This window comes from Schistocerca nitens, chromosome 4 (genome assembly GCF_023898315.1).
Source record: "Schistocerca nitens isolate TAMUIC-IGC-003100 chromosome 4, iqSchNite1.1, whole genome shotgun sequence".
NCBI lineage: Eukaryota > Metazoa > Arthropoda > Insecta > Orthoptera > Acrididae > Schistocerca > Schistocerca nitens.
Genome location: NC_064617.1, coordinates 285,239,016 through 285,263,164, shown reverse-complemented (window position 1 = coordinate 285,263,164; position 24,149 = coordinate 285,239,016). Strand labels below are relative to the sequence as shown.

At 39.4% G+C, this 24,149-nt stretch overlaps 1 protein-coding gene across 1 annotated transcript in view; it reads left to right on the top strand.

Annotated features, from left to right (window-relative positions):
- Positions 1–24,149, top strand: part of LOC126253063 (alanyl-tRNA editing protein Aarsd1) — a 79,483-nt gene that overhangs the window by 32,126 nt on the left and 23,208 nt on the right. Inside the window, exons 6-7 of the mRNA XM_049954149.1 lie at positions 2,227–2,343; positions 17,616–17,746. Coding sequence (XP_049810106.1) covers positions 2,227–2,343; positions 17,616–17,746 — 248 coding nt within the window. The remainder of the gene's footprint in view (positions 1–2,226; positions 2,344–17,615; positions 17,747–24,149) is intronic.

Below are 24,149 nucleotides of genomic sequence, written 5' to 3'. Positions count from 1 at the left end.
TAAGGCTAGAAACTTGTGAGTAGGGGAAGATAGATGCTGCCAATGGGAGAATTAAAAATGCATCTGGAGGTAAGAGCAAGAGCCATATGAATATCTAGAGTTCAAATGGAAATCCAGAACTAAGCAAAAAAGGGAGAACTTAAAGGTCGAAGGAATATATAGTGTGTCTAACGGAAACAAATATGAAGACAATATTATAGAAAGAGAAGACGAAGTAATTGAAGATGGAATAAGGATGGAATAAGAGATATGATGCTCCATGAACAAATTAACAGAGTACTGAAAAACATCAATGGAAACAAGGTCCCTGGAGTAGACAACATTCCCAAAGAATTATTGAAATCCTTGAGACAGCCAGTCATGACAAAGCTATTCCAGCTGGTGTGCAAGATATATAAGGCAGGGAAAATGCCTTCGGGCCTCAAGAAGCATGTAATAATTTAAATTCCTAGGAAGGCAGGTGTTGAAAGGTGTGAATATCACTGAAGCATCAGTTTAATAATATATGGTTACAAAATGTTGATATGAAGTATTTACAGAAGAATGGAAAAACGGGTAGAAGGTGATCTTAGGAAATAAATTTGGGTTCTAGAGAAATTTAGGCACATGTGATGCAATCTTACATCTTATCTTAGAAGATAGACTGAAGAAAGGCAGAGAAACATTTATAGCACTTGTAGATTTAGAGAAAGCATTTGACATAGTTGACTGGACTACACACTTTGAAATTTTGAAGGTAGCAGGCATAAAATAGAGCATAAGGTTATTTACAACTTGTACCAAAACCAAATTATAATTAAGAGTCAAGGGCATGAAAGGAAAGCAGTGGTTTAGAAGGGAGTGAGACAGATTTGTACTCTGGCCCCAATGTTATTCAGTATACATTAAGTGATCAGTAAAAGAAACCAAGGAGAAATTAGAAAACTGAATTAAAAGCTCAGGGAAAAGAAATAAGAATCAGTTTGCAGATGCCATTTAATTCTGTGAGATGACTAAGAACTTGGAAGAGCAGTTGACAGTATGGGTAGCATCTTGGAAAAAGGTTATAAGAGTAATGGACAGCAACAAAATTAAAAAGAGAGTACTGGAATATAGTTGAATTAAACCAAGTGATGTTGAGAAATTTAGATTACTCAGTGAAACACTAAAAGCAGTAGATAAGTTTAACTATTTGGGCAGCAAAATAACTTAAGTTTGCTGAAGTAGAGGAGATATAAAATACAGACAGGCAACAGCAAGAAAAGTTTGTGAAAAAGAGAAAGTTGTCAACCTCTAATATCAAATTGATAGGGAGTCTCTTTCTGGGGATAACTGCTTGGAGTGTAGCCTTGTATGGAAGGGGAGCATGGATGATAAGCAGTTCAAATAAGAAGAGAATTGAAGCTTTTGTATTGTAGTACTACAAAAGGAAGCTGACAATTAAATGGGTATACTGAATAACTACTGAGGCAGTGAATCGAATTGGGAATTTATGGCACAATTTGACTAACAGTGATCAGTTGATAGGACACCTACTGAAATGTGGTATCAAGGATTCAAATAAGGTATTAAGGAATAGCTCAGTTTGGTAATGGAGGCAGTTGTGAGGGGTGAAAGCTGTAGAGGGAGATCTGGAAATGAATACAGTAAAAAAGTTCAAAGGAATGTCGGTTGTAGTAGTTATGTAGAGATAAGGCTTGCACAGGATTGTTGGAGAGGTGCATCAAACGAGTATTTGGACTGAAGACACATCATTTACTGCAAAAGTAATTCTCTGGAATGTGCAGGTTTTTGTGATCCATCAGCACTTGAATAAAATCAGTTCAAAGCTATAACAAAACAGACCTAATAGACAGGAAAATGTGAAAAGATCAATACCATCCTTTATATCTCAAAGACTGAGAACTTGAGAAAAATTTGGTGTACTGTATACATAAATTTGTTGTTTCAGTAGAGCTACATCATCGTGCCTTTTTCTTATTCCATTCTTCCACCATTTTCTCTCTAATTCTTACTCACCTTGAACTTCATGATTGTTTACCGTAATTAGAATATTAGTAACAGAGCAACTGAGGAAATGATTATTCAATCGTCCTTTTAGATTTTTGACAAGAACTTAATCACAAAGCCAAATAAACCTGTAACTTACGTGTGTTCGTTTTCAACCAGAAATATAGTTTTATAAATTTATCTTAAGTTATGTCATACCATTATGTTAAATTTTAAAAATATTTTTACATTCATCAGGCACATACTCGTGGGCTCCCAAAGGATCATGAAGGTGATGTGCGTGTGATCTCAATTGAAGGAGTGGACAACAATATGTGTTGTGGTACACATGTCAGCAATCTTAGTCAGTTACAGGTCAGTATTTATCTGTTTTTGATTTGAAGGAATATATATGTACGGTTCACAGTTCACTAACTACTATCCTAGATATATCTATTTTCACATTTTGTTGGAGCATGCTGGATGATAGTAGTGTAATGTACACTTTACCTTGTAGTTTTTTCTGCTTGGTTTTTTTTTTTAATTTTTAATATAAATACATAACTACACATTGCATTGGTGTCAGTCAGACTGGTGTGGGTGACATGATCACATTGCTGTGTTTCTTGTTTATGCATTCATACTTGTTAATTTATAAAACCAGACTCCAGTTGAACACGATTACTGTTTAAATGTTTGCAGTGTCAGCAGAAATGTTTTACTCCTCCTCCTTCTTCTTCTTCTTCTTCTTCTTCTTCTTCTTCTTCTTCTTCTTCTTCACATGCTAGCTGCCTTTGCCAAACATCTGTAGCACATTTTTCAATTTGTTAATGTTGTGGATGCATTTTAATTCTTGCAGCTCCTGGGGTACTTAATCAGCTGTGTCCTGGAAACTCAATGTGCCCCTAGCATGTTTGATGTTATTCTTTGCAGTTACGTTGACTGTAATACCAAGCTGATATAACATAAGGGTTTTTTAAAAATGTGACGAGAATAGAGACAGAGGGGCTATACATCCTTGAGAGATTCCTTGTGATATTTAATTCTGCAGTTCTCACTTGATCAAACTTAGCTGTAGGTTGCTGACTCCCAGGTGAAGAGCTCGTGTAATACTCACAGCTTTTCATTCTGGCTGCTAGAAATTTAGTGTTTTACACTAAATTAGTGTTCAGTCAACCAAATCGTCTGCAGTCTGGAAAACGTATGTACATCCACTTTTTAATTTTTATATTGTTGGCCTGAAACATGGCTTACATCATCCTTGGCAGTCTGAATGTTATAATGGAGGGTACTAACAGAGGAATATCATGTTACTGGTCTTTCTTCTGAGCATATGCCTGACACTGAGATACAGTTACCTTACTACTCTTAGTAGTCTTCTTGCTCTGATGCGAAACAAGGTTACTGGAAAGGTGTGGGGAATGTTGAAATAAAAGTTTTATACAACACTGAATTCTCAAAAATTTCTAGAAACCTTTTTTCTGTGAGTTTCCTACACTGAATGACAGACTTTGCATTGCAGAATGCAACAGAAAATAGCTTTAGCAATTGCCATATGCCATTGACTTACTTGATTCTCACGATGCTTATGAGAAACTACACCGTTCCTTTTCCATAGAAGTCATTTTGGATTCCTTTTCCCTAGAAGTCATTTTGGCAGTATCTTGCAGTCAGGGTGAATGAAAACATTTGCAAAACATTGCCAAAATAGTATCCCTGATCTTTTGTCTGTTGCTTTTTTCACTCAGCTCTTACCAGGACAAAGAAAGGGATCATTCAAACACTCCGGCAATGCATCCCGGTACTAGTTCCCAGCATAAAATAAGCATTGGCTGCACTACACTGACTGAAATCTGCACCTAATTCTCACAGTGGGACCACCGCCTCTTTAGGGCAATGTAATCACTGCAGTATTTTACGTTTTATTTAGGAGAAAAATATGAAATTTCAGGGTAAAAAAAATCTTTTCTCAAAGATTTGAGACCTAAAATTATTCTCTCTGTGGTGGTACAGAGCAGAATACACAGCTACATTAGTTAAGAAGTGTGTAGTCCAAAATAACAAGTCAAACTGGGGAGGTTTAGCTATCTTAGTTCAGTCCCGTTCTGTTAAGTCATTTCTGCTGGCTAATTAAGGGTTGCTTTAGGAGCTCCAAAAGCTGACTGAGCTACATTTTACCCAGATAACTAAAAAAGAAACACTAATTTTCAAAAAATATTTGTTCAGCTAATTATACCAGCCAACATAATGTCATAAAATAATCGGACATAAAGTAAAGTAAAGTATAGTATAGTATGGAATTGAGGACCTAGAAATGACGGAGAGGCTTCGTCCCCGCTGTAGCCCTCAGTGGTACACAACTCCACAACAGGCTACAGCAGTCCTTTCACCCCACCGCCGACCCACACCAAACCCCAGGTTATTGTGTGGTTCAGCCCCTAATGGATGACCCCTCCTTCCCGGGAACGTCTCGCACCAGATGAGTGTAACCACAATGTTTGCGTGGTAGAGTAATTATGGTGTACACGTACGTGGAGAAAGTGTTTGCACAGCAATTGCCGACTGGTGTACCGTATTTACTCTAAGCTGCACCTGAAAAATGAGACTCCAAATAAAGGAAAAAAAAAAAATTCCCGAATCTAAGCCGCACCTGAAATTTGAGACTCGAAATTCAAGGGGAGAGAAAAGTTTTAGGCCGTACCTCCAAATCGAAACAAAGTTGGTCCATTGTAATATGAGACACAATTTAGGTCGAATGAAAGACGATACAGCTACAGTAGTTTGGTTAGAGTCGTAAGCTTACCAGTTAAGCTTTACCAGGTAGCCATTGCTATGCGTCAGGCGCTCCGTCCGTATTTATACGGGTACCCTTTCCTTTTTCACGTGCTTCGTCTGGTTTGAATCGATTGCTTATTTTGCTTTGATCTGATAAGTGCCGTTTTCTTTGTTATAGGTGTTTGCCACTCTAAGCTGAAAATGCATTACTGTACTGTGTCATGCATTGTTTGTCGCATTTTGATAGTGCGTGTTTACGGCCTGTCGCCGCTCGCGGCATAACTTGCTTTTGTGCGCGCTACCGCCGCTTAAAAAAAAGAGGAATCGTCTCATTAGCGAAACAATGGCAAGAGACTGCTATTTGTTGTTACTTACACTGCTGCTTTCTTTGATAATGATCAACAAGAACCAAATAATAGACTGCGTATGATAGAACATGTTCTGAACGAGAGTTTAGCGAAAAATTGTCTCTGTTTGAAAATCTTTGCGGCCGCTTCTTTATTACATCAAATTCTGCACAGAAATTAGTCATCTTACATTTAAAATCTAGTCAGTTGCCGTGCTTCATTTCTGACTGTATCACTATTAGGCATACGAATATAAACATGACACGATACGTATATTATTCCGCGTTTGCTGTTGTCTCACTCTAGTTTCGTAGTTTATTAGGCAGACAGGATTTAAATGAGATAGCAGCAAACACGAAAGAATACATGGCAAAATGTTTATATTCGTATTATTCTTATGGTGAAGAGAATAGTGCATGTGATTCACATTTCATCAGGTTCCTATTAGCAACCATCTCTTCTCACAGGTAGGAAAAAACTCGGAACGTAGAGTTGGCCATATTGACAAACATCCCTAACAGTCTTGCCAGTCGGATTTTCGTAGTACATTGAAATTCTGCTACATTCGAAGATGAACAATACAGAATTTGTATTTACTTCGTTGGATAATGTATGAAAATGCAGTGGTCGAAACTCGAGGCGGAGAAAAAAAAAAAAGCTCGTCTTCTACCTTTTTTTTTTTTTAATTTATTTACCGATGCAGAGGTTTTTGCGCCAGTATTTATCTTTATGCCCACAAAGCATGCTTGTGTAGCGCTACATATATTCGACGGCAGAAGTTAGTCGTTGCGGCACCTACCAACATTTTTCAGAACTTCCGCTTGCTTTGCACTCGATTCTAAGCCGCAGGCGGTTTTTTGGATTACAAAAACCGGAAAAAAAGTGCGGCTTAGATTCAAGTAAATACGGTAACTGAGGCAGAATAAGGGGAAGCAGCCTGCATTTATTGAGGCAGGTGGGAAACCACCTTAAAAACCATCCACAAACTGACCGGCACTCTGGACCTCGACACAAATCTGCCGGGTGGATTCGTGCTGGGGACCGGCATGCCTTCCCACCCGGAAAGCAGTGCGTTGGATTGCATGGCCAACCAGGCGGGTTTAAAGTATAGTAAGTAAGCAGCGTTAAAGATGGCATCACAGTTTGTTATTTTTCCAAAAGGGTTATTGCAATCACTCTTTTTTTTCTGTTGGAGATATTTAATGGTCATTGTGAACATATCGTGAGTATTTCAATAAACATATCTTCAGTGAGCATTTTCTACCTTTATTTCTTTACTCATTGCACACACTGTCATTTCAGACTGTTAAACTAAGAGGTGACCTACATACTTACTTAGCTAGTATAAATGATCTATTTTAGACAATCCAATGGAAATAGGCTTACCATTTAGGGGTCAGAGTAACCCACATTTCAAAATATATATGTATTGAATTAGTAACTATCAATCGTTTGAGATACAGTAAAGTTTGTGTATATCGTGCCAAATTTTATTCTTGGAGCATTACACATTCTCACTCAAAGAATGAGTTACATAAAGAAATGACAATTTCGGACTACTGGCTCCTCTTGGATAAGTTTCTGTGGATACCCATAAATGAAATCTGCAAAAATTTTATCACAACACACTGTGTATCCCATAGCTGTCATGCTTCTACATCTACATCTACATTTATACTCCGCAAGCCACCCCACGGTGTGTGGCGGAGGGCACTTTACGTGCCACGGTCATTACCTCCCTTTTCTGTTCCAGTCGCGTATGGTTCGTGGGAAGAAAGACTGTCTGAAAGCCTCCGTACGCGCTCGAATCTCTCTAATTTTACATTTGTGATCTCCTCGGGAGGTATAAGTAGGGGGAAGCAATATATTCGATACCTCATCCAGAAACGCACCCTCTCGAAACCTGGCAGCAACCTACACCGCGATGCAGAGCGCCTTCCTTGCAGAGTCTGCCACTCGAGTTTGCTAAACATCTCCGTAACGCTATCACGGTTACCAAATAACCCTGTGACGAAACGCGCCGCTCTTCTTTGGATCTTCTCTATCTCCTCCGACAACCCGATCTGGTACGGATCCCACACTGATGAGCAATACTCAAGCATAGGTCGAACGAGTGTTTTGTAAGCCTCCTCCTTTGTTGATGGACTACATTTTCTAAGGACTCTCCCAATGAATCTCAACCTGGCACCAGCCTTACCAACAATTAATTTTATATGATCATTCCACTTCAAATCGTTCCGCATGCATACTCCCAGATATTCTACAGAAGTAACTGCTACCAGTGTTTGTTCCGCTATCATATAATCATACAATAAAGGCTCCTTCTTTCTATGTATTCGCAATACATTACATTTGTCTATGTTAAGGGTCAGTTGCCACTCCCTGCACCAAGTGCCTATGCGCTGCAGATCTTCCTGCATTTCGCTACAATTTTGTAATGCTGCAACTTCTCTGTATACTACAGCATCATCCGCGAAAAGCCGCATGGAACTTCAGACACTATCTACTAGGTCATTTATATCTATTGTGAAAAGCAATGGTCCCATAACACTCCTCTGTGGCACGCCAGGACGTCTGTAGACGTCTCCCCATTGATAACAACATGCTGTGTTCGGTTTGCTAAAAACTCTTCAATCCAGCCACACAGCTGGTCTGATATTCCGTAGGCTCTTACTTTGTTTATCAGGCGACAGTGCGGAACTGTATCGAACGCCTTCCGGAAGTAAGGAAAACAGCTGTTTGAAAGCTACATATGTTTTTCTTGTATAGCCATGCCAGAATTTCTGATTATGTGGTTAAGGTTTAATTATGATTGTAGAAACATGTACATTAGACACTATTCTTCTTTATTCCTGATGACAGTATAGGTGTAGTTCATCTGTAAAAGCACCTGCTTCAAAGTAAGTACAATATGGAGTTGTGTCTTAACTGTTGCTTTGTCAGCCACAGGTGTGAAGTAGAAAAATTGTTTCTCCTTATGCAAATATATCATTATTTTTGAAGAACAATTAAGTGTAAAGTTACATTTGCTTAACTGATTAAAAGCTTGTTGAAGAGTATAACCTGTAAAGAACATTGTCTGTAGAGGTTTTGCCATTTAGTGTCAGTGAACTACTGAGTAACAACAAAGTATTTGTAATTAATGTATGCTGTGTACAGTAAGTAGATTAATTTCCTGTGTAGCAAAATTAAAACAAAAAAGTCCCCCCACCCCCTCCCCCATTTGCTGGTTGGAGACTTCAATGCTCACCACCCACATTGGGGATCTCCGTGTCCTTGTCAGAGAGAATCCCTGTTGATTTACCTCTTCCACCAAGTAGTTTGCCTCAACACTGGGGAACCTACATTTTTGTGTGCCTCCATGTCGACCTGCTCTCATTCGGACCATTTGGTCAGTACTGTTAGGCTAGCTCAGCACTTTGAATGGTTTACTCTTGCTGATACTCATTTGAGTGACACGTTTTCCATGTGTCCATCGATTACAGCCACAACTGCCACCTAAGCGCCCAAGATGCTGGAAGTTTTCCCAAGCCAATTGGACAGTTTCTCCTTTCTAGCAAAATGTGATGACTGTCAATTTCCTAGCATCGACGATCAGGTCACTCATGTTACGGAAGTTACTCTTACTGTGCGGAATGTTCAATACCTCATAGCTCTCTTTTGCACTGGTGCCTCCCAGTTCCTTGGTGGAACGAGGTGTGCCGTGATGCAGTACATGAGCGGAGACATGCTCTTCGCGTTTTCCCCCCATCATCCTACACTGGTCAACCGTATCCACTGTAAGCAATTATGTGCACGATGCTATTGCATCATATGCGATAGCAAGAAGGCAAGCTGGGATTTCTTTACCAGCTCCTTTAATACCTTCACTGCCTCATCAGTTGGTTGAAGTTGAATCCTGCAGATACCCGGCATGTACAGTCTTTCTCCAACCTTTGAGCTAACTGTTGCGCAGGATACCGTAGTGGACCCAGTCGCAATCTTGGGTTGACACTCTGCTGAGATTTCGAGCTCTTGTAATTACCCATCAGCCTTTCTCCCAAAGAAACAGATTGCGGAAGAGTGACATCTTGCTTTTTCCTCTCAAAATCGCGAAAGCTATAATGCCGTTTTTTCTGTGCAGGAACTTTGACATGCACTCTCCTCTTCTCGCTCCTCTGTTCCTGGATCGGATGGTATCCATGTCCAAATGTTGCTGCATCTATTGTACCCTACTCTGTGCTACCTCCTCCGCCTTTGTAATTGACCCTGGGTCAACAGTACCTTTTCCAGAAGATGGTGGGAAGCTGTCGTCATTCCTGTTCCGAGACCTAAAAAGGACAAACATCTCCCCTCCAGCTATCACCCAATCTCTCTCACGGGTAGTGTTTGAGGTTCTTGAGTGTATGGTAAATTGCCGTTTCGGCTGGTGGCTGGAGTCACAAAACCTTTTAGCAACTGTCCAAAGTCAGTTTCCGCAAGCATTGTTCCACTGTTGACCATCTTGTTGCTCTCTCCACTTGTATCATGAACAATTTTCTCAGGAAACGCCAGACAGTAGCTACATTTTTTGATCTGGAGAGGGCATATGATACCTTTTGGAGGACAGGCATCCTCAACACACTGTTCTCTTGGGGCTTTCGAGGTCGGCTACCCCTTTTCATCTGTGAATTTATGACAGAGCACACATTTAAGGTGTGGGTGAACACTGCTCTATCATGTACTTTCTTCCAAGAAAATGGCATGCCCCAGGACTCTGTGCTAAGTGTTGTACTGTTTGCCATTAATCCAGTTGTGGATTTTCTCCTTTCCGATGTCTCGGCCTCCCTCTTTATCGATGATTTTGCAATCTGCTACAGGTCTCGACAGACTAGCCTTCTTGAACGTGATGTCTCGATCACCTCCACTCAGGGATCATCGAAACCGGCATCCGATTTTCTCCCAGTAAGACCATCTGTGTAAATTTTTGGTGTCGTACAGTTTTATCCACCTTACCTACATCTAGACCCTGTTGACGTTCCATTCATGTACATCGCCAAATTGTTGGGACTTAAGTTTGACAGAAAACTGTGCTAGTCTTCCCAGGTTTCATATCTTTCAGCTCGCTGTCTGCGATCCCTCAATACCCTCAGTGTTCTGAATGGTACCTCTTGGGGAGTGGACCGAGTGGTGCACCTCCACCTATATCGCAACGCCTCCTTGGATTTAGTGTATGCAGGCAGCCCTTACTCTCTACTACCACTGGGAGTCTGCTTCTGTCAACTGCTACATTCTCTTTCCTTCCAATTTCCTAAAACTTTGACAAATGGTGGCATGACACCACCTTGGCTTTGCCCCCGGACCTGCTTTCTCAGTGACCTTTGTCAGCTTCCCAAAGATAGTATCCCCCCTATAGTTTGTCGGGCATTTGCTGCTCTATGCTTACAAATGGAGGATGCCACATTTATTTACAGATGGCTGTGAGACCATCTTTGGTGTCGGGAGTGCCTATATTATTGACCACACCCCTCTTAGATTTTGGGTTCCTAACCAGTGTTTGCCTTTTACTGCAGAGCTTTATGCTGTTCTCCAGGCTGTCCAATACATCCGTTGCCATCAACGGATACGATATATTATATACTCGGATTCGCTCAGTTCTCTTCTCAATCTCCAAGCTCTTTATCCCAATCACCATCTGGTCCACCGGATTCAGGACTGCCTCCACATGCTCCACCTAGGGGGCATCTCTGTGGCATTCCTCTGGATCCCAGGGCATGCTGGTATATGCGGAAACGAGGCAGCCGGTAAAGCGGCAAAGGCTGCTGTCTCTCTTCCTCGGCCCGCTGTTCGCATGGTTCCCTTTACCAATCTACAGAGCGTTTTACATCATCATGTTGCTGTTTCATGGGACACACATTGGTCTGCACTTCAGGATAATAAATTATAGGACATAAAACCTCTTCCCTGTGCTTGGACCCCTTCCTCCTGGCCTCGTTTTCGAGAGGAGGTAATTTTAACTACACTCTGGATTGGGCACTGTCTTTTTAGCCATTGACATCTTTTAAGTGGCAGTCCTCCCCCGCTTTGTCCCCACTGCTCTCAATTGTGGACAGTGAGACACCTTTTACTTCAGTGCCCCTATTTTAATCCGCTACACGCCCATTTACAGCTGTCGCCTGAAATATTGTCCCTTTTAACAGATGACGCACGCTCATCCAATCACACCCTTGAGTTGATTAGTGTTAGTGAGATGACATCAGTCATTTGAAGCTTCTTCCCCCCCCCCCTCCCCTCCCCCCCCCTGCCCGCCCCAGGGAAAACAACCCCCATTCAATAGCACTCCTAAGATTTCCTTTCGGTTTTGGTTTCCCTTCTCCTTGAGTTTTCCTCCCATTGCTGCTGATTTAAATTCCTGTTTCTACCCTTCACTAAGCCACAGAAAGGGTGCTTATGACCATAGCTGTTTTGCACCATAAAACTATAACCCAAAAAAAGAAGAAAGTGTTTTTTCTGTACAGCACATACCAAACGCACTAAATCTCTCTTCCTTTGTTGTGTATTTAGTGAAAGTATCCTTTTCATTGTAATGAAACGCCTCTCATTTCCTGGTGTTGTCACAGGTATTGCACAGGTAATTCGTAGAAGTTTCACTGACTTTGGTGAAACAGTTCCTAATTTGTACATAAAATTCAGACATGTTAAAGCTCTGTTCAGTTTGGAAATCATTTCTACTGTACATGACTATCAGTTACTGTCACAGTTCATTTTCATTTAAGTTGAATAATTTAACTGTGGTCTGAAGTTCTTTGTCAGGGAATAACAGCCTGTGTTTTGGAAACAAACTGGGCTGGAATAGCTGCTGACAAGTGATTGCTAAATGCAAAACGCTCATCAGTTTTAGCTGTAATAGGGCCAAAGATTTCCTCTGCGACAGTTTTACAAGAGTCTACAAGATGCAAACATTTAGCACTGGGGATCTCTTCGTTTCCATTCCTGTTGTTCCAGTGATGATAGAGATCAAGAGAATTTCTCATCAGTTGCATTGCTGACTTGAAATGAGACATTCTTAAGAGCTTTTACTGTCTTAACATCTCTGTGTTGCAGCTGATTTAACAAAATGTCACAGTGCGGTAGTACCTTACTGAAAAATGCAAACCAAAGTAGCAATTCTTGGTTGTTGATGAAAAGTTTCCGAAGTCCATCTGCTTTCCTGGTTGTTGAATGATGATTGCTATCATCATCCTCAATAATCCTAAGGCACACATATGTTTCATTCGTACAGATATATATGGTGTCCACACATTCCATTTTAAAATTCCATCCTGTGTCAGCATTTCTTGGGACACGATTCTTCATAGCATTATCCAGTATGACAGCACTTCTTACTGACTTTGAGATGAAAGTAGACAGTCCCTGCAAATTGCTAAAAAAAATACTACATTGTTTTTGTTGTGTTGCACAGCACTCTTCAATGAGGTTGAGTTGGTGGGCATAACAAATTTGCTCTTTTGTACACTGCTTTCACTTATCTGCACACTGTTGTGCCCACCACTCACAACTGAAGCTACATCATAGCTCTGAGCTATCGGTTTTTCTGGAAAGTTGCCAGTCTTTAGTTTGTCAAGGTCTTTGAACAGCTCACTACTTGTACCTGCAACTGTATGATTTTTGGGTGTTATGAATTAAAAATTCATATCAAACAATAAATACGTGTTGACACAATGTTTCACATTCTGTCGTTTTATAAGTTTCAGTTGTGACGCACTCTGTTTGTGATATTTCTTTATAAATCGACTGATGACAGTGTGTCAGCAGCCCAGTCTGAATTGTTTTTAAATGTCCAAAAAATACACAATTATTAATTTTTTCGATATGTTCCTTGAATGTGGAATCCATTACTGCCATCAGATTCACCAGATCCTGAGAAACACTAAGTTTCTGTGAAGTATCCATTGCATTATTGCCTTAGTGTAAATTCAAATTTCCCACAGAATATGCTACTTGCTAAGAATGTAACTACTCTTAGGAACATCTTCATTATGCTTCTTATTTCTCATACTGTATGTCGTATGCAGCCGACATCTCATATCAACTTTTCCAAGCCCAGTATACGCAATGCTATATTTTATGTGTATTTCAGTCAACTTCCTTTTTTGTCTCAAACAGCTAAGTGTTTAATGTCTGTTAACCCATTAGGGGTCAAAGGACATTCATGAAGATTTGTTACCAGACACATGTGACAGAAGAAAGCTTTTAATATTATGAAAAGGAAAGTTGCTACTCACCATACAGTTGAGATGCTGAATCACAGGACAGTCACAAATAAGCCATTGTCGTCTCCACTATATGGTGAGTAGCAACTTTCCTTTCCGTAATATTGTTACATTCCATCCTGGATTTTCCACTGTTTTATAGAAGAAAGCAGGCAGCCAGTCTGCACATTTATATAATGTATGAGTAAATTTTCTAGTAAAACTACTTTCACTTTTGCACACATTTTGAGTCTGTACAATACTGAAATCAGGTTTTTGGTGGTTCTGGCCTTTTCAGTTCCAACTTTTTTCAAAACTAAGATTTTGACTACCTGTAGTTAAAATAATGTTTGCGATATTTATACTGTTCATTCTAAATAGGAAACTAGGACACACATTAGTCTCTAGCTCGCAGTTTCAAGCAATCTGATTCATAATAAATAAATAAATAAATACTAGTACACAGGCACAGCACTATTGAAGTTACACAAAAAAAAGTAAAGGACAATCAAACAATTTAAAATCGTAGATGGTAAAATAATCTGTACTGAAACTGAGTGAAACTCCAAATCTGCAATAGCTGTTGATTGTGTTTTCACTGTACAATGACCAGTTTCATATCCTGGAGATATATCTTCAGGTCATATCACATACAGAATAAAACAACATAAGTAAAAGCACTAATAGTGAACATAACCTACTGAACGAAGTAGACAGAAGAGCGATGTACTCACAAAACGAAACTTAATGTGCCTTGAATATCAAGATGAAAGTGCGCGCAAAAACATGTCACTCCTCAGTAAAGCCTTGGATGAAAAGGCAGACGGGCATTTGCTCCGAACTATGCGTGATCAGTAATACATCTCCAAAACACAGTCAAAAGATGAGCCTAGAGAGCACATGACAATCCACATGTGACAGAATAAAACCTATAAACACAAAACACTTCAGAATGAATGTAATGAAAATTAAAATACCACTCGCGGTGTTTGTAGAATATGAAAACGAAGAAACCTATCATCAAAATCCACAGGAGAAACAAAGAATTAAGACATGCGATCCTTTGGAGCCATCGACATATTAAAATATATAGTCATGTGTCAAATAGAACTAAAAGTTACAGTGCTAGCTACACATTGAATATGGTGAAGCCAAGCATGCACCACGCCATCATGAACATCGTGACATCTACCATTAGAAACTGAATTAAAAGGACACATACATTGGACCATGGAAATAGCAGTAACACAATGGATCTCGGTGTTAAATAACAATCTGGTGCATGAGATAGAAACCATTAAGCATTACTCTTATGAGAAGTAAGATACAACAAAATTTATTCTGTATGCAGATATGACTTGAAGTACACCTCCAGAATATGAAATCATCATCATACAGTGAAAACATAATCAACAGCTAATATGGATTTGAACTTTCAATTTTAATACAGATTATTTTACCATCTCTGACTTTAAATTGTTTGATTGTCCTTTACGTTATGAAAGTTTTTTAGCTGTTGCTTTCCAACCTAAAAGGTTATTCATAAAAAAAAAAAAAAGCTTGGCTTATGATCCATACTCATATACTTCACTTGTTTTGCACAGATGCCATCCTAAGCAGCCCTAACACCAACTCTCTGTGCCCGCTCAACTCCTAATTACCCCCCTCCCCCCCCCCCCTCCACATGTGTCCATTGTCTGTCTTTTAAACCACCAGGATGGTTCGCCGAGAATCCAACTGTTGACCCATTCTAAAAACCTTGATCATTTGCGTACACGGGCTGGTGGTATGAGAAAATTAAACAAGTCTATTTGTGATTCACGATACTTACATATTGCAAGCTTTTGCATGATTGATATTATGTGGAGGGTGCTGCCTCAGAGTCCTCAACAAGTGACTACCTCTGTTGCTGACCTCTTCCCCCAAAACTTTCGCCCAACACCACACAAAATCCAGAAAAATACATTGGTTTCAGCCCTGTGCACAAATTCCATCATGCTAGAGGGGGAGAGAGAGAGAGCGAGAGAGCATCTCTTTCACTCTGTTTGTACAGAAAAAATATTTTTTACTTAAAACTCCTTCAGTCAAACCGAACTGAAAGCTAACAACTATGCATGATCCTATCCTACCCCACTCCTGGCTACCTTTGAAGAGTGGCCTCCAACCTAACGTCGCATCCTTTCTTAGATCCCTTTCCAAGAACACAAACCTCTTAGTGGAGGAAAGACCAGGTAGCCACCATCTTTAGACAGACCCTGCTTTGATCGTCTTCCTTGCAGGCAAAGAGTCAATCAGCTTTCTGAATTTTGCACCTGAAAGTCCTGCCACCGTGATTCAATTATCACATCTATGTCATTCATAGAAGCTTGTATTGTAAGGCAACACAGTTCTCAGTGATCAGGAAAAAGAATGTTGAACACACATGTGGGCACACCCATCCCTTGCCCTGCAGATAATCACACTATTGATAAAGCCAAATAAGACACTGGTATAGGCAGAGCTAATAACTAGCAGTGTACGTTGTTGTAGTTTAAATGCTTTTTGTGAAATTTGTGTGTTTGGCCCTTTATTTGCAGAGATTAACAGCTGACATGGAAAATGACTTCCTTTTTATTATTATTATTATTATTATTATTATTATTATTATTATTAACATTAACATTAACAGATGCACTGTAGGAATTTTGACACGTGTTCAAAAAAACATTCGTTCCAGAACGTGAATCAACATTTTAAGAAATTGCAAGTATAGGAGTTTAACATCTTATCAGTATCGAAATTATGAGAAGTAGGTGATGGGTAGATTAAGCATGGCCTGTTTGAAGGAATCATCTCAGACATTGTAAGAAATGATTTCCCTGAATCATGATGCAAGCACAGATTTGGGTCAGACCCCTCCCAAGTGCACATCCATGGTATGAAGTACCATACCATATCACTTTATTTCAATAATGAATATGATGATGTAATTATGAGAGGTGTTCAATAAGTAATGTAACACATTATTTTCTTGGCAAATTTTGCTTGAAAATGCAGAATTTGTTGTGAGACATTATGGAACATTTCCACTTCAGCCCCTATTGACCCATAAAGTTCCAGTCGGTGGCAGTGCTATATGTAGCCTTCAAAATGGCATCTGTGATGGAGGTGTATTTCAGGCAGGGGGCTGTCACTGAGTTTCTTGAAGTAGAAAACCAGAACATCTCAGTTATTCATAGGCTCTTACAGAAAGTCCTAGCAGTGAACAAAAGCACAGTGAGTCATTGGGTGAGGTGTCTGTCACCATCGCAACAAGGTCATGCAAACCTGTCCAATCTTGTGTGTGCCAGCTGGCTGCACACACAACTGTGACTCCGGCAGTGTTGGAATGTGCGGACACTGTCATTTGAGGTGATAGATGAGTCACAAACAAACACCTCACAGCTCATCTGGACATCTCTGTTGGTAGTGCTGACACTCTCATCCACCTGTTGTACTCAAAGGTGTCTCCTTTGGGTTCCTCGCTCTCTAACATAAGACTATAAAGAGCAATAAAGGACCATCTGTGCAGAATTGCTTGTGAGTTAAGAGACTGATTGTGACAGTTTTTGTTGAACCTCGTCACAAGTGTGGGCTTATCTCTTCGAATTGGAAACAAAACAGCAATCCATGGAGTGATGCCAATCCCCACCTCTCCTCCGAAGAAAACATGCAAAGCCTCAGCCAGTAAAGTTATGGCGACAGCTTTCTTGGACTCTGAAGGGGTTATTTTGTTTGATAGCCTCCCTCATGGTGCAACGATAAACTCTGAAGTGTATTGTGCAAACCTCAAGGAATTGAAGAAACGACTTCAGCTCATTCATCACCACAAAAATGCTAATTAACTTCCTCTCCATAACAGCTGAAGCCTCACTCAAGTGTGCACTGTAGAGGCACCCACAAAACTTCTTTGGACTGTTTCTCTCATCTATCCTGCAGCTCGTATCTGGCAGCTTCCAACTTACATCTGTACGGCCCAATGAACACTCTTCGGGAAGCAGTACATGGATGATGGGGAGGTTAGTGATGCAGCAAGACATTGGCTCATATGTCGACCAGTACAGTGGTGTGCACATGGGTATGCAAATCCTCCCAGTAAGGTTGGCATTCGGCCATCACATTGAACAGAAATTGTATTGAAAAATAGGGTTTTGTAGCCAAAAGAGCGGGGAATAATATGATACATTGGAATCCTGAATAAAACAAGCCCACTTTCAGAAAAAAAAATTGTTTCATTACTTATTGAATGCCCCTCTTATTACTCCACATTAATAATTTAGCAATATTTGTATTCCAGGCAATTAAATTTTTATATTTTGAAAAAGGGAAGAAGAATAAAACCAACTTGCATTTCCTGGTTGGTGGACGGGTACTAAAGTATTTGTCAAGCTGTCTTGAACGAGAAAGAAAGCTTACGGAGCTGTTACAGTAAGTAATAGCAACTGGTTGCATTGCTGTGTTTAATTCCTCATCTTTACTGCATAATTATTGCTTTCTTTGACCCAGTATGTCTTCACTCCCTGGATTGTACTATGTGGTGCGTACTGACTTCAATCTTCCCAACATAAAAACTTTTATCTAAGATCATAGTAACAGCTGCTGATGCAGTCCTATTGGTACAGTGGATGTCAGTAGGTGCAGCTGACATCTTCTTTGATAATTCTCTGAACATAAATGGATTTTATTTGGTAATGAATGTTATTAAACAACTGGACTAATCTTTATCATAAATAAAACTTATTCCACATTTGAATTCAGTGAACCAGTGTCACAACAAGAAGGAAAATTAAAATTTAATACGTTAGTGATGTTGAGTTTGTCAGAAATGTAGCAATGACAGAAAGTGTTCATCAAAAACTAACCGCAAATGACAGATACAGTTACTGATTCCCACCAAATCTGCACCTGATGCCAGGGATGATGATTGCATTACTTAAGCTTGAGGTGTATTCCTAGTTATTAGATTAAGGTAGAACATACACATGAAGATGTGTGTATTTGGGAACATGCTAAAAAGATCTCCCCCCTCCTGTACATAGTATATCACATGCACAAATGTGTTGAGTGGATAACTGTGGTGAGTGATTTTGCAATTCAGTATAGTGTGTGTGTGTGTGTGTGTGTGTGTGTGTGTGTGTGTGTGTGTGTGTGTGTGTGTGTGTGTGTGTGTTTTTGTTGGGGACAATTATGGGCATTAAAGAAATGGAGTGCAAATAGCCCTCATTCCATGAGTGTGGTGAGGTTTAGAATTTATCCTAGATCCAAGAATACACAGTTCAGTAATCAGGGACTGTATGTTACAGTGTCTTCAACCCTTTCCCGTCAAATACTGATGAGATCAACATCCACCATCAGGATATGAATTAGGTTCTTCTGGGTCAAGCATCTCCACTTGTTACTGACACTCTTGTTGTCAATATTTGTTACATATCTAAATCTCGGTATATGTTTTATGTCCCTTGAATTATTAGTAAAAATTGTAAAGTATGCATAGAAATTGCTGTAACATGAAGTTCATTCTGTACAATATACAAGGTGGCCCATAGGTGTGGAACTACACTTCTACAACAAAACTGGTGAATAAATAGAAATTTAAAGTCAGGTAGTGTGAGATGCAGGGGGAAGGGGGCAATGAGAAACAAAACACTTCATCACACACCAGAAGCTGTCTTGCATGGCGTAGGTACGTAACCAAGATGGTGACCATTTAGGATGTAACCATGTCGGGTGCAGTTTTTAAATGGAAAAGCGGTCATGTGACCTATCAGACAATTACACTGGAAAAACAATTATGCCTTTCATTTGAACATAGCTTTATCCTTTCTCGAATTACGTGTAATATTTCTTCCTTACATGTGTCATGAAAACTGGTGGGATTAACACAAGTCAAATGCATTCAGAATGTCCTGATATCTGGAGAGAGGAGCACCAATATTATTACAGATTATTTCTACCAGTGCCACCTAGACAGATGATCTGTTGTCCACAGTGTGGAAAACTGGGTGAACAAAAACAGTTGTGAATGAAACATCAACCATTGCTCTGGAGTCATTCAGTAAGAGTCCAGAGCGCATACTCGCCACGTCTCACTGGAAATTGGGGTAAGCCGTACAGCAATAATGAAAATTTCCACCACATATAAATGGGACTGTTACAAAATGCAAATGTTACATCATCGCACTGAAAACAGCCTAGTTCATCATATTTATTTTGCAGAAAGTGTGACATGCAGGCTGGATGAAAACTACTATTACTCCTGTGGTGAACTGGTTAAGGATGAAGGTTCTATTGACCACATGGGCAAGTGCTTAGTGTTTAAGGTCATTGATCAATTCCACCAACAATTTTTAGAGGGAGAGATATCTCAAAGAAGAATCACTCACCCTTGATGACAACTGAAAAGCTACTCTTTAACATTAAGCTGCAAAACTGATATGCAGGTAACCAAAGTAGCTGTATGCCGAAAGGATTGCACCAAGCAAGGCAGCAAAAGCATCAGTCATTATTTTTCACTGAGCGAGGTGGTGCAGTGGTTAGCACACTGGACTCGCATTCGGGAGGACGATGGTTCAAACCAATGTCTGGCCATCCTGATTTAGGTTTTCTGTGATTCCTCTATATATCTTCAGGCAAATGCTGGGATGGTTCCTTTGAAAGAGCATGGCAGATTTCCTTCCCCATCCTTCACTAATCCGACAGGACAGATGACCTCGCTGTTCGATCTCTCCCCCAAATCGACCAACCAACCATTATTTTTCGCATTAGTGAGATCCTTTATGTATTACAACTACAGATTTTATTCTTTGCAAGATTCCAGACCAGTTCTGTAGGATTTAGGTCCAGATGATACGGCATTAGGAAGGGAACCATTTTGTTTCAAATTTTACATTTGGAATAAAGAGTACAAGGTTGGTGCTCTGTCCATTTCTGCGTGATGGTCATTGAGGAAAAATTACCATGAAATAAAATTCGGCATTCACAAGAATGAAATGTTGCCTTGGTACTGATGTTTGACAGTACTCATCGGATAGTGTTACTTTTCAACATTTATTCCTAGTGTAGTGGTGTATGAAAAATAATAACTCATTTATACCGGTGTTGTGTGCAACAAAACCTTTGATGTTTTTGCAAAGATAATTTTCCCTGTATTGTTCATAATGTAGTAGAAATTGCTATCTAATAACACATTCTGCTCTACACAGCTGATGCTGCTAATAAATAAGAATCATGTGTACCCTTGCTTGATGAAGGCCTTTCGACAAAAAGCTACTTTGGTGGTTTACGGGTCAATTTTGCTGATTTTATAATTGGGCTCCTTTTCAGTTACCTTCATAAGGCTAAGATCTTTCAAAAAATAAAAAAGCGCTAACTGCTAGACCATGCTAAAACGTTTCCTTTCTCGTGAATATTCCAATGAAAGTTTCTCAATAAGTGACTTTACAAAGCACTGTGAAGAACATAAAGCTTTGTGTGATTTGAAAATAGCAATGAGTAAAAAAGTTCCAGTAATGGTGATGTAAAATTTCTTTTTAAAAGCACAAATAATAATTGTTACATTCCATCCTGGATTTTGCATTGTTTGAAATAATACAGACTGTATGATTAATCTGTAATTTAGATTTTGTTATACCTTAGATCCACCATCATATAAAATAATTAAATATGGGGCTATATCAAGTGTGTGAGTATGTTGGCAGATGTAATTGTTAGATGATGCATGACCAGTCATTCGAGAACAAGTCTTAAATGTGAAATTACCCAAGTTAAAAGAAACGATCAGCAAGGTAATCTCGTGGGCATTCTGTCTTCTTTAATAGAAGAATTGATGACGAACACGAATAGTGCTCGGTCATTTTATTATCAAACAATCCACTTCCATGTCCTCTAATTCAGTCTCCGAAAAATTCTTAAAACAAAATGAAAATCACTTTCGTGACAAGGAAATAAGAAAGATAGACAATTAGAAAATAATTAACACAACTACATGCAGTTAATGACAATTATTGGCCAGCAGTTTATAGGTTACATAATTTATATCCTGCTTCGAAGGGCTCAAAATGTTAAAAGGCACAAATATAATTATATAAAATCCGAAGATTGCTCTCTTAATTAGTTACCAGCAATACGAAATAAGCAATTAACAGAATTTCAGAAGCTTAATTATGAATAAAAATGCTCTCTTTGACTGCATGAAATAATTCTGACTTCCTACTAAAATAAAAATAAAAAGTAATCTACAGAATAAAATTATGAATTCATTGTCCTTGCTGTACCCACAGAGTTGCTTTTAGATAACACTTAGGAGTACTGATCAACTCTCTCTTGCTGCTGTGGTGTTAGCTTTTACTGTGATGAAATTGAAAGGTGGTGTATCATGGCAAAAAATGTGTGTAATGACTGCTTGAAGGGAGACACACCCAACAGGTATGGATACTGAGAATATAATAAAATCAGTTGGTATCATGTCCATTCCTCCGTAATTTGCACATCATTGACTGACTTCAGCTAGACAACATGTGCTTACATTTTGCAATGTGTCGCACACTATCCTCTTTGTCAATAAAATTACCGTCATTAACAGCAAGTCACCATGACTTCCATGACTTCAATTGAAGGTATTTTGCTCAACTGGTTTCTGTGACCACTTTTTGCACTTGCACTGTGAGGTGCACTGCTTTGAATTGGAAAATGACTGTACTTGGTCATTTACCAAGTTATTTCCTGCTGCAGCCAGGTTACCACTGTGCCTTGCTGAGTAATAAACTTCAATTTTATGTCTAATAAAACTTTCGCAATATGTCAAATTACACACACGTGGACTGTTTCATTAGGTAAGCAGCCATGGTGAGATGTATGAAATTAAACAAAAAAAGTTTTATGGAATATGTTGTGCTTTGGTTTTACATAACGGTGCATCAGGAGGCGGCATTAAGTGGATATGTGCCTTTCTCATTATGCCAGCAGTTGTACTATATGAGTGTGCCTCACAAAAGAACTGTCTGAATGTCACAATGAGCCCTTCCATCCCGTCATAGATGTGACATCCTTTATGAAGCGTTAAGCACATGATACTGTGAGCTATCATATCCTTACTGGCTTCTCATGCAGATACCTTGTGATACGAAACAAATTTTTATTGGGCTAACAAAATGTTCAAATGTGTGTGAATTCCTAAGGGACCAAACTGCTAAGGTCATCAGTCCCTAGACTTACATACTACTACAAATAGCTTGTGCTAAGAACACACACACACACACACACACACACACACACACACACACACACACACACACATATGCCCAAGGGAGGACTTGAACCGGATACAAAATATTTTTTCATGTTTTGCAGTTTTAAAAATAGGTATATGATATGTCTTGTGGAAAAGATTTTTGCTACTCTCGTGAACAACATAATTTTGGGGTTTCTTCAGGTGAGCTAATCTTCAGTTCATTTCAGAGAACTTTGTGAATCTTGCAAATTTTAGTGCCAGTAATACCTTAAACTACAAAAAAAAAAAAAAAAAAAAGCATATGCTCCATTATCAAGACTAGCTATGTTTTTGTTTTGGTGATCAGAATCTTCTATCTCAGTGCCCTTTTGACAATAGGAAATCATTGAGTACATCCACCGCTGTACAGGAGGTAAAAGTAAACAAAGCATTCTCATTGTGGTTCAGTAAAGTGCACTGTGCCTCCACTTACGAACCAAACCATACAGCCTTGTATACACTGCTCAGTCTCCCAAGGCACCTCAAAGGGTCATTTTGAACTTACAGTGTGCACACAATGTCACATTATCGTATAAAGGTTGTCAGCACAATTGGCATATGCCATAGTGAGTCATTCAGCATTTAACCACTACCATGAGATGTAGAAACTGAGGATCTACCTGGTAGTAGTTGCACACAGTTCAATCAAAAATAATGCTATCTTCAGATTATGGCTTGTAAGCACCCCAAGCAAAATGCAATGGAAGTGTGTGCTGCCTTTTTAGAAACAACTGTGAGGGCTGTGTCAACATTCCCATGCAATTAAATTGGCCTTTAAGCATATATTATGCACAAAAGTAAAAAATCCTGTCGTGTAGCATGGCAAGAAGGTTGGGTAGAGAACACCTGGATTGGAACGTGGATAAAAGAGGTCTGATCCTCTTCACCATCAGTTGTAGGATTTCACCAATGCCTGATAATTGTTACAGCTGAGTGCGGAGATAGACAGGTACCATTGTAGTTCTCAAAAAGGGCCGTCATTTTTTGGGCCATTATCACATTTGACTGTTGACAACTTTCATCACTGATGAAAGTTACAGTATTGCTGCAGAAGCTTCCAGTGTACTGTTAAGTCCTAAAGCCAATGTTTCAGCAATGGCTTTGTCTTCAGAGATGATAATGCATGAGCACACCAAACACACCTCCTGAACACCTTCCTCCAGTATGTGTGAATCAACCAAATGGAATGCCCTGCAGTATCTGCTGGCATGAATTGGATTGAGCTTGCTTGGGACTAGTTGAACTGGATTTATGTTGTCACAAGAAGCCACTTCACACCTCATATGAACTCTGTCAAAGAGAATGTGACAGTCTTGACAGCAAAATCGAGACAACCTTGAGACAGTGTGCTATCGGAGATCCTTGTATGCTATAATTTGTAGCATGGAGCAACACACAATTGAATATTATCCAACAACAGACTTCGATTTCACAGGTGTGCACTTCCACATATGCCTCCTTTATTTTAGTTACTGTTGTGTTTTTGTTTCACAGTAAAGTTGTTTGTTTAGTTCATTAATGCATGTTGTTTGATTCCCTGCTGTCTTTGAACATAAACCCACT